The 14305-nt window shown below is 47.2% G+C and overlaps 1 protein-coding gene and 1 non-coding gene across 2 annotated transcripts; both read left to right on the top strand.

Annotated features, from left to right (window-relative positions):
• Positions 1–7351: 7351 nt before the first annotated feature.
• Positions 7352–11684, top strand: RPL39 (ribosomal protein L39). The gene is made up of 3 exons (XM_035007953.1): positions 7352–7726; positions 9315–9418; positions 11435–11684. Exons 1-3 carry the CDS (start codon positions 7724–7726, stop codon positions 11481–11483), a joined length of 156 nt encoding a protein of 51 aa, XP_034863844.1. The 5' UTR covers positions 7352–7723; the 3' UTR covers positions 11484–11684.
• On the top strand, positions 10801–10930 carry LOC118013812. Its single transcript, XR_004680118.1, has one exon. It is a non-coding gene; the product is annotated as a small nucleolar RNA SNORA69 (small nucleolar RNA).
• Positions 11685–14305: the final 2621 nt, after the last annotated feature.

The raw sequence follows: 14305 nt of genomic DNA, 5'->3' as shown, positions 1-14305 counted from the left end.
GGGGGGGGGGGGGGGGGGGGGGGGGGGGCTGTGGCGCCAGCCCCCCATGGGTCTCTTTGTTTCCACTCCTGCCTCCGCCCCCATCTGCTCTCCACACGGCTGCCCATAGGGTCTCTCTAAAATACTTCCATAATTGCCGCTTACCCTTCCAAAGCTTTCAATGGCTCCCATTTGCCTTCAGTAGTTATTTTCAAACCACACTGAGGAACCTTTTTAGCTGGGCCAAAGTGCTTCAGGGGTTCCTCAAAACAAGAAGTGCCCAGGCCAAACAATGAAGATGTAAACTGCCCCGAGGAGCCCGTTCTTGTATTTTAGCTGGTGGATGCATTAGACTCCATTCATCCATTCTTCAGATGTTTACTGAGCGCCTTCTGTGAGGCACTAGTCTAGGCTCAGGGAAGATGGCAGTGAACAAAACATAAGACCTCACAGGGTTTACACTGGAGCCCCATGCTGGGTGTAGAGATTACTAAAAAAAAAAAAAAAACTTAAAAAAAAAGCCCCCATAGGGGCACCTGGGTGGCTCAGTCGGTTAAGCGACTGCCTTTGGCTCAGGTCATGATCCCAGGGTCCTGGGATCAAGTCCCACATCAGACTCTCTGCTCAGGGGGGAGCCTGCTTCTCCCTCTCCTTCTGCCCCTCCCCCTGCTTGTGTTTTCTCTCTCTCTCTCTCTCTCTGTGTCAAATAAATGAATAAAAAATCTTTAAAAGAAAGAAAAAAAGAAGTTGCAGATTGTTGGCCTCCAGGATAAAGCTCAGACTCCTGGGCCTGCCCTGGGAGGCCCAGGATACCTGCTCCGGGTCTCTACACCTTTGCAAATATAGAGTTCCCTCTTCCTGGAAAGCCAGAAAGCCGTCCCTCACTCCCCTTGTCTGCCGCTTCCCATTCCTTCATCAGGATTTCCCTCAAGCAGCCACTTCTCTGAAGACCTTTGCCCCGACCTTCTCCTGCCCAGGCTGGGGGAAGGGGGTGCTCTGTGCTCTCCCAGCATCCCATGTGTCCCTCTCAGCACGTGGGCCACACTGGGCTGCAGATGACGGTACCGTCCATCCCACTAATGCACACAGTGAGGGCATTTGACTTCCCCAGTAAACGCACGCATCCACTCCACATCCTTTCCCCTTCCTCCAGATGCCTTTCCTCCCTGCAGAAGGCTGGTGAGCCTCATTTCCTGCACTCCACTCCACCTGCCGTGCGCCACCCAAGGCTCCTTCCATCCACCTCACAGGCTCTCTTGTATGTGCTGGGCTGCTTGTCATAGGAAGGCAGGGGCGGGGGTTATTCAAACAAATATATGAATATCTGAAATGACATGAAAATGAAAATATTCAGGGGGCGCCTGGGTGGCTTAGTCGGTCGGGCAGCCGACTCTTGGTTTCGGGCTCAGGTCATGATCTCGGGGTCACGGGATCGAGCTCCAGGTCAGGCTTCATGCTCAGTGGGGAGTCTGCTTGAGATTCTCTTTCCCTCTCCTTCTGCCTGCCCCTCTCCCTGCTCATGCTCGCTCTCAAATTAACAAATCTTAAGAAAAAAAGAAAATATCCAGGTATTTTCCAAAAGAAACAATGGAAGGAGAAATCGGCAACCAAAAAAAATTACCTATGGGGACAAACTAGCCGATGGGGTGGCTGGGGCAGACTGGGATGGCAGAGAGTCTTCTGTAAATTATTTCATCTACAGTTTTGTCTGTAGACCCAGGGAGATGTGTTTTGAATTTTATGCTGAAACAGAACCCCCATACAGAAAAGGGTGCAAACCCAGAGCGTACAGCTAGATGAACGGTCACAAGTGAACACAGCCACGGAAACAGCACCCAGAGCAAGGAACAGAGTATGACCAGCGCCCCCTCCCCGCAAGGATCACCATTATCCTGACTTCGCATGGCACAGAGTCCGTTCTCCTGGCTTGGGCCTTTCCGTAAATGGAATCATACGGTATGCGTGCTTTTGTCTGGCTTCCTTTGCACCACGTTCTTTTTTTTTTTTTTTAAAGATTTTATTTATTTATTTGACAGATAGCAAGACACAGCGAGAGAGGGAACACAAGCAGGGGGAGTGGGAGAGGGAGAAGCAGGCTTCCTGCCGAGCAGGGAGCCGGATGCGGGGCTCGATCCCAAGACCCTGGGATCATGACCTGAGCCGAAGGCAGATGCCCAACGACTGAACCACCCAGGCGCTGCTTAGGTGCTTAACATGTCTTACCAGTAACCCTGAACCCTCGCCACAGCACTAGGAGGTAGGTGATAGGATTTCTCCCCATTTTCCAGAGGAGAGAACTGAGGCACAGACAGGCTCAGTGATGGATCCAAGGACATGCGGCTGGTGTTTTGCACTGCTAGTATTCAGACTCAGGTTGTCCTACCAGCCTTCATTTAGTGCCCTTTTCAGTTCAACGGACTCCCAGGCCTACCATGTGTCAGGCTCGGGTCTTGGTGCTGGGGGTACAGGAGCAAACAAATCCAACAAACGAAACCAAAACCAAAACCAAAACCAAAACCTGCCCTCGTGGAGGCTTGTGGTAATGGTACAGTTCTGTATTTTAGCGTGGTGGTAGTTCATGAAGTTACACATGGGATAGAACTATATAGACCCATCCATACACACACACAGACAAGGTGAAATCTGAGTAAGCTCTTTGGATTATTCCAGCATCAATTTCCTGGTTTTGACATTGTATGTTAGTGACACAAGACACTGACACTAGAGAAGGATGAGCGAAAGGTGCACGGGACTTCTCTGTAGATTTGGGGGAGTTCTTACGGATCCCCGATTATTTCAAAATAGAGGGTTAAAAAAAAATCTCTCCGCCCTCACTGAGCTTCATTCCAATGTGGAATTAGATGATACATAAGTGATATGACAGGATGGGAGGTGGTAAGTATTACCGAGAAAAGCAGGGAATGGGGCTACAGACTGTTGGGGGGATGGTCTCTCTTAAACGGAGACATCTGAGCCTTGATTGTAGGAGGCGAGGAGACCAGCCACGGGCTACCTGGGGAAATGGGAGTCCTCGGCAGAGAGAACACCTAGTACTAAGGCTGTGAAGAGAACTGTGTCTGGTGTATGTAAGGAAGGGCAAGGAGGTCGGTGAGGCTTTAGCAAACTAAATGAGAGAGAGTAGCAGGAGGTTGGGTCAGAGGAGTAAGGTAGTCCAACCTCACTTATTTGCCACAGCAAATTCCTGTACTTTCTTTTATCAGGAGAGGGATAGGGAGCCACTGAAGAGTGTTGAGCAGAGGAGTGAGGTGATCTGCCTTAGGTCTTGAAAGGGTCACTCCGGCTGTTGTAGAGAAGCCGGAACAGAAGCAGAGAGACCAGTGAGGAGCCTTAAATCATCTAGGTGAGAGCAGGTGGCTTGGACCCGTGGAGAGGTGATGAGAAGTCCTCAGATTCTGGATAAAATTTCAAAGTCAAGCTGACCAGATTTGCTGACAAACCAGATGCGGGATGTGAGAGAGAAGAGTGGAAGATAAATTTTGGCTTAAGCCACGGGAAGAACGGAGGTGCCATCTGTTGTAATGGGGAGACTGAGTGACCCAGTTGGAGGTGGGGGGGAGATCAGGAGCTCTGTTGGGGGCATATTAAGTTTAAGGTATCTATTAGACATCCAAGTGGATGTTGGGAAGGCAGGAGGAGTTCAAGGAAGGTCCAGATATATGTTTGGGTATCATCAACCAAGAGTATTTAGAGCTGATACTGGATGAAATCGCCAAAGGAGGGAGTGTATATAGAAAAGAGAAGAAGTCCAAAACTAAACCTTGGGGCTCTCCAATGTTAAAAAGGAATTGAGATAAGGAAGAATAAGCAAAAGAAACTCAGAATGGGTAGCGTGCAAGGTAGAAGGAAAACCAGGTAGAACGAAGAGCGCCCTACAAAGCTGTAAGAATTAAAAAGATGATTTCCCCTCCCCGGTACCTGCTCCCAGTGGCCCTGAGGGTGCGCAGGCCAAAGAGTAGGAGGCAGGGGGAGCTGGTGTGCGGATCTAGGTATCCTAGAGGTGCACTCCTGGCAAGAACTGGGAGCAGGAGGAGGAGACGGCAAGAGTAGGCTCAGGACCAATGGCATCCAAAGAGTAACAAACAGTAAAAAAATCTCAACGTGGAAAATGCCAACCAAGAAAACAAAATAAAACAAAAGGACGAAAAGGAGCAAGTTGCCAATAAAGGAGAGCCCTTGGCCGTCCCTTTGGAAGCTAGGTGAATACTGTGTGCCTAGAGTCAGTGCTCGGCGGTTCCCTGTTAGGCAGCCCAGCCTGCAGTATGGGTGGGCCCTGATTCAGAGGCTTGGAGAGTCACAGGTAAGGATGAGAGAAGAGAATATAGAAAGGACTGGGGAGAACGGGAGACAGCTGAGGGAAAAGCTGAAGGGGGGGTGGGGAGCAATTCAGTCACAGACTGCGGGTGGGCGGTCAGCGCCGACCCTCCTTACCATGACCATCATGATGAGGTTCGCCTTATGTCTTGAATCTTGGTGTTCCCCGAAGTGAACAGAAAGACACACTTGCTTCCTAAACTTACATGTTCTCAATGCATCCTTGTTGTAATCCTTTTGTTACATGTCTCCTGTGGGTCTCCTATTACTTCTTCCTCTGCCCCTCCCCCCCACTTGCGCATGTTCTCTCTCTCAAATGAATAAAATCTTTAAAAAAAATAAAAAGGCAAAAAAAAAAAAAAGATGATTTAAGGGCGCCTGAGTGGCTCAGACAGTTAAGTGTCTGCCTTCGGCTCAGGTCATGATCTCAGGGTCCTGGGATCGAGCCCCGCGTCGGGCTCCCTACTCTGCAGGAAGCCTGCTTCTCCCTCTCCCTCTGCCTCTTCCCCAGCTTGTGCTCTCTCTCTCTCTCAAATAAATAAAATCTTTTTTTTTTTTAAAAAGGATGATTTATATAAGCTCTTAGCAGTGTCAATCACACCCTAAACCTGAGGTAAATAGTAGCTATAATGATGATGATGATGATGATAGTAATTTAGCAACTAAAGGTTTATCTGCTGCTCTTTGGGCCACCAAAAAGAAATTACTGGCTCTCAAATAAACAGTAAAAATCTAGGTTAAGAAGCCTGAAGTCTCACTTCAGTTAAACGTAAAATTATCTGGATGATGAAAAAAATGTATCCGGATGACAGTCTGAATTTAAAAACTGGATGGGATTAAAGTAACTAAACCATTGCTGTTAAAAAATGCTTATTAAATTGGGCTCAAGCTTCCTATTGTTTGTGTATTTCCTCTCTAGACCTAAGGCACCAGCATCCAGTTGCTCAAGACAGAAATCTCTTGATTTTATTTCTTCTTATTCAACATCCTGGGGCCGCCCAATGTGGGGCTTGAACTCACAACACCAAGATCAAGAGTCGCATGCTCTACCAATTGAGCCTGCCAGGCGCCCCATGGGCCATCATTTCTTGCCCAGACTCTTTCCAAAGTCTCCTACTAGTTTGTTTGTTCTACCATCTGTCACGATACGCCAATACAGGGATTCCTAACCATTTTTGTGCCATGGAATCCTTTGGCAGTCTAATGAAGTTTATCTTCAGAATGTTTTTAAATGCATAAAACAAAGTACATAGGATTACAAAGAAAACCAGTTACACTGCAATATAGTTATCAAAATATTTTCTAAAAGAAATGTGTGCTGTAGTAACATACGAGCTTCTTAACACAGTTCTCCTTAGGGGTCTAATAACTACAGTTGACCCTTGAACAGCACAGGGGTTAGGGGTGTCAACCTAGCACAGTGGGAAATCTGCATGTAACTTTTGACTCCCCCAAAACTTAATAGCCTACCGCTGACCAGAAGCCTGACGGATAACAAACAGTTGGTTAATACATATTCTATACAGTATACATATTATATACTGTATCCTTACGACTAAGTAAGCTAGAGAAAAGGTTATTAAGAAAATCATGAGGGGGCACCTGGGTGGCTCAGTCAGTTTCATTTCTGCTCAGGTCATGATCTCAGGTTCGTGAGATCAAGCCCTCTGATGGGCTCCGTGCTGGGCCTGGAGCCTGGTTAAGATTCTCTCTCTCTTTCCTTCTCTCTCTGCACATCTGCCCCCCCCCCCTCCTGCTCTCTCTCTCTCAAAAAAAAAAAGGGGGGGGGGGGGCGCCTGGGTGGCTCAGTCGGTCAAGCATCTGCCTTCTGCTCAGGTCATGATCCCACGGTCCTGGGATCGAGCCCCACGTCGGGCTCTCTGTTCAATGAGGAGCCTGCTTCTCCCTCTCCCTCTGCGGCTCCCCCTGCTTGTGCTCTGTCAAATAAATAAATAAAATCTTTTTTTTTTTAAGATTTTTTTTTTTTTTTTTGAGAGAGAGAGAATGAGAGACAGAGAGCATGAGAGGGAGGAGGGTCAGAGGGAGAAGCAGACTCCCTGCCGAGCAGGGAGCCCGATGCGGGACTCGATCCCGGGACTCCAGGATCATGACCTGAGCCGAAGGCAGTCGCTTAACCAACTGAGCCACCCAGGCGCCCCAATAAATGAAATCTTAAAAAAAAAAAAAAGAAAATCATAAGGAAAACACATTTATAGTCCTGTACTGTATTAATCGAAAAAAATCCACCTATAAGTGGACCCATGCAGTTCAAACCCATGTTGTTCCAGGGTCAACTGTACTGTAATTTCAAAGAAGTGATGAATGTATAAATGATATTTCAAGACGTCTGCATCAACTGCAGTGTGATATGAAACCATCTTTGATTTCTATTGGTGACAAAGTCATAGGGACTGTTAACGCCGCTACAGTTTGCTGCTTACGTTTGTAAAGAAAGAAAGAACTAAATTTCAGACAGTTTGATAAAAACGAAGTTGTGATTTTTCCCCCCGCATCCAAGTTCATGTATTCTGAGAGTTCTATACATGGACCATGTGGACCATTAAAAACCCTTACCTTAATCTACTGGTGCAAAAACTGCTTGAGGTGACTGCAAAGAGAGAGGTTTTTGTTTTTAAATGTGGAGAAGACCAACATGAAAACGGGTATCATTAACATCCAAAACGCATGCCATCAATTCCTATACATTTTTGCAAAGTGGGCTAAAAGCCTGGGATTCCTAGCAGCCAAGGAGAAGGTTGTCCCGAACTTTCTCAGCTTAGACCTCCATTAGCCACCTCTTGCCTAGGCTTACCGGACCCTCCTAGCGCAGCCCCCGCCGCCCTCTCCTGCTTCCTCCAGCATCACCATCCCTTCCCGTCCAGCACGGCCCAGCCAGGTCGAGACGACTTCTCGAGGTCGAGACAGGACCGAGACGGGCGCCGCCGGCCCAGCCCGGCGGAGGGTAGCCCTCGGGCCACTCCCTCCGGCGCCCAGGACCGAAGTCCCTTGCACTCGGACGTGACGTCTCCGCTGCCCGCCCTGGGAGTCAGCCCCGCCCGCTCGGCTCCCTCCGCCCTCGGGAAGGGTTAGCACTTGGGGCTCTACCGCGGGCCGTGTGCCTCAGCCACGAAGCACGGCGCCCGTAGCACACTGACCGGCTCCTGAGGGACGCACTTACGGAAGCGCGGCAAAGCGAAGTCCCGCTCGCCCGGACCGCCCGGTGTGCCCAGTTCCCACGGGAGCGCGGCGCGCGCGGGGGGCGGGGTGGGGGCCGCGGCCGGCGGCCTTGGGGCTCCGGCGTCATCTTCTAAGCTCCGCCCTCGGCTGCGTCGTCTAAATACGTCCTTCCGCCCTGTTCCTCCTTTCTCTTTTTCGCCGCCATCCTGCTCTGCGTGGCTGGCTGCTTCTCACCATGGTAAGTTCATCCGTTGCCATCGGCTCCGGGCTGGTTTCCCGAGGCCTGAGGCCCCTGCGAGCTCGCTGGCGCCGCACACTGCGTCGAGGTGCGGGGGCCTTCTAGAAGCCTTTTTCCAGGGAAGGTCGAGTTCGGCCACCGCTCCAGTCCGCGGGCCTAGCGGGAAGCTAGCAGGCATTCGAGGAGGGGCCGGCTGCCCTGGCCATGCGAGGTCGGAGGGGTGGTGCTTTGTGCGCGGCCCAGGCTAGCAGGGGTTCCCACTGCCCTTCGCCCTTCTGGAGCGAACTGTGATCCTGGGGCAGGGAGAGAAGTCGGGGTGGCGGGGTGTCCACTACAGAAATCGTGGCCGCCACGCGCGCCGGGCATCGAAAAGCGAATGGGGTCTGCTGGTTTTCGGAAGATTTTTTTAAGTTGGCGGCCAGGATCATACCACGTTATGAGCTTACAGGACTTGTTAGTCCTTTGTTAGGGACTTGCGCATCTCCCCGTGGAAGCACCTGGAAGGAGAGGTGCTGCGGTGTGGATCAATATGCCATTCGGGCGTTCTTCGTAAAATGCAAGCTGCGGACAGTTATGGTCGTGGGTTTTACCTGTGATCGTTTTCTGAGAAATTAAAATTGCTATATGCTTCTAGGTGTGGAGAGGATCGGTATCTGGTTTTTTTAGTTGGCAGGAAATTTACAGCTGCTACAGTGAGCTGGGAGAGAGGAGTGTAGTCTTCGCCTTCTTTGTAATAGGCCCCTATTATGCAAGGTGCAAGGGTGTGTCGGACCACGTTGGCCAGGCTTGAGACTACCTGCCATTTCTGGATTGTCCCGCAAACTTGAGCGGGAGTGGTTGGGGTTGGACTTAGATGACCCAAGTTCTTAAAACCAAAAAATGAAATGAGAAATTGGGAAAGTCGTCCTTGAAAAGGATATTTTAAGTACAGGAGAGTTCATACCAAAATGGTAAGTGATGGGGGCGCCTGGGTGGCTCAGTTGTTTAAGCCGCCCACTCTTGATTTCGGCTCGGGTCATGATCTCAGGGTCCTGGGATCCAGACCTGCATCTGGCCCCGCCCTCAGCGAGGAATCGGCTCGGCTGGGGAACTGACTCCTGCCCTTCCCCCTCGCTCTGGCTCATGCGCGCTCCGCGTCGTTAGCCACCCCTATTTTACATAATGCACAGAAACTCATTGACTTGAAAGTGCTGGATTGTTCTGGTTGACAAAAAGCTGTGTTCTTTTGTGAAAACCAAGTTCCCCAGCCATCCCCAGTGGTCCGCTGGGTCCTGGGGTGACAGCAGGGAAGATGGGAAGGTACCCTAGCTTTGGAAGCATAGATGACCTGGGTTTGAATCCCAGCTCTGCGCATTAGTAGTAGGTTACTTACTTTCATTGCTGATTTTTATTCGAATAATGGGGATTATGGTATCTGCCTCCAGAAGTTGTGAGGAACAGCAAAGGGCATGGTGGGTTTAGCATTGAGAAGGTTGTTTTTGGTATAGATGAAGCATTCAAATGTTTGTGGATTGAGGGCGTTCCTGACTTTGGATCAGTGGAGCAAGCTCTGGTGTTGCTGTCTAAATTGATTACGTTTCCTTCCCAGTCTTCTCACAAGACTTTCAGAATCAAGCGATTCCTGGCCAAGAAACAAAAGCAGAATCGTCCCATTCCCCAGTGGATTCGGATGAAAACTGGTAATAAGATCAGGTAAGGACCCCCCCACAACCACCTGCTTGTTTTTTGTGGTTGCTATTTTATTTTGTTTTTAATTAATTATTTTTGGGTGGGCAGCAAAGCAAGGTTTATTGGGCGATAGCGAAGTGATAGTACAAAACTCCCGAGGAGGGAGGGGACCCGAGAGGGTTGCCCTGTGGTGGTTCTTTTAACGCGCTTCCTCAGTGTTTCTGGACAGCAACCCAGCCCATGGCTGGGATTAGAGGCAGACATTCCATATTTGTTAATTTCCTGTTGTCTTCAGTCTGTGCCAGAACATAAGGTGGGAAGGCTGTCTTCATTACTCATCGCAGTGCGGAAGGCCATGTTGCGCACCCAGTCCATCTTGAGGTGTTTATCTTTTCTAAAGATCGGGAGATTGCTCTCTACTGCAGAAGTAGTTGAATTGATGGTTTTGGAAAAAAGACAGGGCTCAGATGGCTGCAGAGGGCCTCCAGGGTCACCTAAGCGAACAGGCAGAGTTAAACCTAAAACTCAGGTCTCCTGCATGCCTTTCAGTCTCACTGTTCTATGGGGGACCAGCTGGACCTTGAGACAGGTCTCAAAAGGAAGAAAAATAAGCCTCAAAAGGGCTCACAACCAGCGACAAGCCCCTGTGGGTTAAACAGCTTCCAGAACTTGGGTTTGTTTAAAATGAAGTATTAGATTCTCTGGCTTTCCTGAATAAGGGAGCCCAACAAAAGACCACAAAGGAGGAGGAAGCAAATACTATGACCAAAATTTTTATTTGAGAAGCCTCTTGAACCTGAGACTCTAGAGCAGGCCTAGCCTTGGGTCCCTTTTGCAAGATAGAGACTTTGAAGTCATGATACCAGTATAGAACTCTGATTTGACTGAATCACAGAAGACCAAGATGTGAATTGGGGGGCCTGTTTCCTTAATTCTTTTAGCCAGTTACAAAGGTGAAAATCACCACACTCTGTCGCCTTATAGGCCAGGTAGTTGCTGCCTTTAGTTTATCCTGTACTGAACACTGGCCTTTGTTATTTATATTAATATGTATAGGAGGTGTCTCACTGTGAGAAGTGCAACAAGATCTTAAAACCCCTGGTGTTGGCCTCGTAACAATACTGAGAAAAAGAGCATTGAGTCACTTGGCGAAATGGTTACTTTGGAGTCCAGCCCTTGTACGAGCTTGATGAGTTTCTCTTGAGAACCTCAGACATCCATAGTAATGCCCCTTTTTAATGTGTTGACATGAACATAGGCTTCGGTGTCATATCCCCATCTGGTGGTGGGACTTGCGGTTCCCGGGTTATTGTGCAGAATGAAAGTGTATACACTCAGCCCGGAGATCGGGCAACAATTGATTTTTCTGTTACCTCAGCGGTCTTGCAACTTTTTGAAGTGTGTTGAAAGCAGGTTGCAATTACGGTGTTTCCTTTTGTGGAAGTACTGACATTATCCTGCTGAAAGAAAATCTGTCAGTCATGTTTGATTTTGCCTTAATGAGGGTAAAGTCGTGACTGATTGACATGGACACTTCTGAGGTGGCCTTAGCTCTGCAAAGCTCTTGCTTTGCTTTTGAAATGATTGGGTGTGTTAACCTCTTGTAAAAATTAGTGTGGGGGCTTTTATATGTGTGTGACCCATGATGTAGAAATGTTGCTTCTGATGAAGTTTGGAAGGGGGGGTTCAATAGAAATGTGTCTGGGTCTACCCCCCAGGTGTGTTGAATCAAAAGTAGGTGGGTGTACCCTTGGGAGGGGAGGGAGCTTCCCCACTCGTCTAGTCTCGAGTAAGAACCAGTGTGTTTTCCTAGCCTGGAGTCATTCTCAGGTAAAAATTTGATTTGACGAGTTCTTAAACACATCTAGCAAATCACTTTCTACTCTCCAAAGAGAGCTCCAAACCCGTTAAAGGAAGGAAAAATGGGACCCTTTGCCTTCCAAGGATTTTACGGTACTGACAAGGCAGCGTTTGTGGTAAATGAGGGCAGCGAAACTGCAGTCAGACGACCTTGGTAAGCTGCGGTTTGTTTCTGTGCAGGTACAACTCCAAGAGGAGGCACTGGAGGAGAACCAAGCTGGGTCTGTAAGGCGTCACCCATCATGAGATGACACACTTAATTGGCACACATATTTAATTAAGCTGCGTGAAGATCATGTGTTCTGTCATTCTGTAAACATCCTTCCTACCTGGCGGTAGACTTGTCTTATCATGGAAATGATTTTCTCTGTGACTACACCTCCACACCAGTAGGTTGGTTCGGTAATAAATGGGAGACCTTTCACCTCCACTGCTGTTGTGTTTCTGATTTGCGAAGGACTGAATCCCCCACCTGTCAAATCATGCATAGCACTGTCAGAACTCTCTGCAGTGATGGAAGTGGCCCTTGACAACTAGTATGTAAAGTGTGGCTAGGGGGAGCCCAGATGGCTCAGTGCCTTGGGCCCAGGTCATGATCTCAGTCCTGGGATTGGGCTCCCCACTGAGCATGGTATCTGCTTGCCCCTCCCCTGGCTTGTGTTCTCTCTCCTCAAATAAATAAAAGCTTTAAAAAAAAAAAAAAAGTGTGCCTAGTTTGAGTAAAGAACTGACTTGAATTTTTATTTAATTTTAATTAAGAAGCTCCATGTGGCTAATGGCTCTTAACACCTTACGGGTAGTGAGTATGTGTGTCGTCCTCATACCTCTGGGTAGCACATTCTTAAGTAGCATCTTTTTCTGCTATTCTATGATGCCAGTCTTTTTTCACAAGTCTATATTTGTAAAAAATAATCTACAACTAAAGCTAAATTGAATTTTTAAAATCAAAAGTTCATTTAGTGATAATGTACAGTTTATAGTAAAATTGTAAAATACTTTGATAGATTAAACAAAGTATCATTCATGTAAAAACATGGCATGTAAAATTAGAAAGTTTATAGTTCACAAAATTACATTTTTTTGCTGGTAGCTCATGAGAACGTTACAGTAAGTTTACTCAGGATACAGAACAAAATTCACAGGCTTGACATTAGTACTATAAAATTTTACACTGAATCCATTGACATTTCTGTTAAGGTACACTTGAAATAATTGATTCAGACTACCAATGAACTGACATTGTATACCAAGATCTATTGGTTTTACAATATGGCTAGTAATCAGTTATTTCACCAACAATTTAAATGAGAGATCTAGTTTTAACACCACCGACATATACCCTTAGGATAACTAAAATAAAAAGCATTAGCAGCTTTGATTTTCATTTTCATGAATACATACAAATCTGTACTTTAGAGTTAAAATTTGTACGAAAAGTCAAGCCCTGAAGTATTTTACCCCCAAGAGAAAAGTTCAGATGTTAAAACATTGTTAAACAAAAAGTAGGGCGCCTGGGTGGCTCAGTCGGTTAAGCGACTGCCTTCGGCTCAGGTCATGATCCCAGGGTCCTGGGGTTGAGTCCCACATCAGGCTCCCTGCTCTGCGGGGAGCCTGCTTCTCCCTCTTCCACTCGCCCTGCTTGTGTTCCCTCATCTCGCTGTGTCTCTCTCTGTCAAATAAATAAAATCTTAAAAAAACCCCCACAAAAAGTAGTATGTGAAAGGATTTTTACTTACTGTTGAACCCCTGCACCACTTAAAATGAAATTTAAACTACATGTTAACATTTTGCCATTCTAGAGTCAAATTTCTATACCTCGTGAGGTTAAAGCTGGAATGCCATTAATGAATAGCGGTATAGAAGTGGAAGAACTTGGGTGAATTCAACAAAAAAGAACATTGCATTACATAATGTGCAGTTAATAGTTCAGTGATAATCTGTTTGGTGGTAACGTGAACAAAGTATTCTAAGTGACCTTCCTTCAGTCCCAAGACTTCCTCATATATCTTTACCATAGAGAGAAAATAGCACTTAATTGTTTCCATAGCATGCAACTGTACAAAGGTACCCATTCTAGCCCTACCATGAAATTAATAACAGAAGTAGCCATAAGCCACAGGGAACTTGGGCCTACTGCAGTGCTCATGCATGTTGTACAGGGAAATCAGGCAAGGAAGAGAAGTCAGCAGCCTTACCCTTAATTCTAAGTGGGTGCGTTGGAAAGTAATAAATAGCCTCATAAAATAAATAGCAATAAACTACCTGTCCAAGGTGAATATATTTTTTTCATAAAGTGTAGGCAGTGTTCCTAGAAATCCCATTAGGGAAAAACCAAATGCTCCTATAAAAAAGTGCCCAAGTTTGTCCTGTGTAAAAATCTCTTTGGGGGGGGCGCCTGGGTGGCTCAGTTGGTTGGGCGACTGCTTTCGGTTCAGGTCATGATCTTGGAGTCCTGGGATCAAGCCCCGCATCGGGCTCCCTGCTCAGCGGGGAGTCTGCTTCTCCCTCTGACCCTCCTCCCTCTCATGCTCTCTGTTTCTCATTCTCTCTCTGAAATAAATAAAATCTTAAAAAAAAAATCTCTTTGGGTGCATTTTATAATCCAAAATGATTCATACTACTCAAATACATTAGCAGAGTATAAAAACACACCAACAAAACACCAACAACAAAAGGAATGATTTCCAATGAGATGGGAATGAGGGTGAGAGGAGATTAAGGGAGTCTCACGTATTACCTTGATGGAACTGCCTTTTGTGTCATTAAGTTATACGCATATGGAATGAGTCTGTAAATGTGATACAGGAAGAACAAGCTTTGAACTTGAACAACTGTTACAGGTTTTAATTCAGGAACATGGCTTCAATGCTTTATGACGTAGGAAGCAACTCCCCAAAACAGGCAATTGGTTTGATTTCTTAGATATTAGGAAAAAAAAGCGCATTTAAAAAAATTACTTGTGGGACACCTGGATGGCTTGGTTAAGTGTCTGCCTTCGGCTCAGTTCGTGATCCCGGGGTCCTGGGATCGAATCCCACGTCAGGCTCCTTA

This window comes from Mirounga leonina, unplaced genomic scaffold (assembly GCF_011800145.1).
Source record: "Mirounga leonina isolate KUSES-001 unplaced genomic scaffold, KU_Mleo_1.0 Mir_101664, whole genome shotgun sequence".
In the NCBI taxonomy this organism is placed as follows: Eukaryota; Metazoa; Chordata; class Mammalia; order Carnivora; family Phocidae; genus Mirounga; species Mirounga leonina.
Note: the sequence above shows the minus strand (reverse complement) of the source record. Positions and strands in the feature narration are given on the sequence as shown.

Coding starts and splice junctions, on each gene's coding strand:
- RPL39 (XM_035007953.1), top strand. Junction 9,419..11,434: donor AAAACTGGTAATAAGATCAG/GTAAGGACCCCC, acceptor GTTTCTGTGCAG/GTACAACTCCAAGAGGAGGC.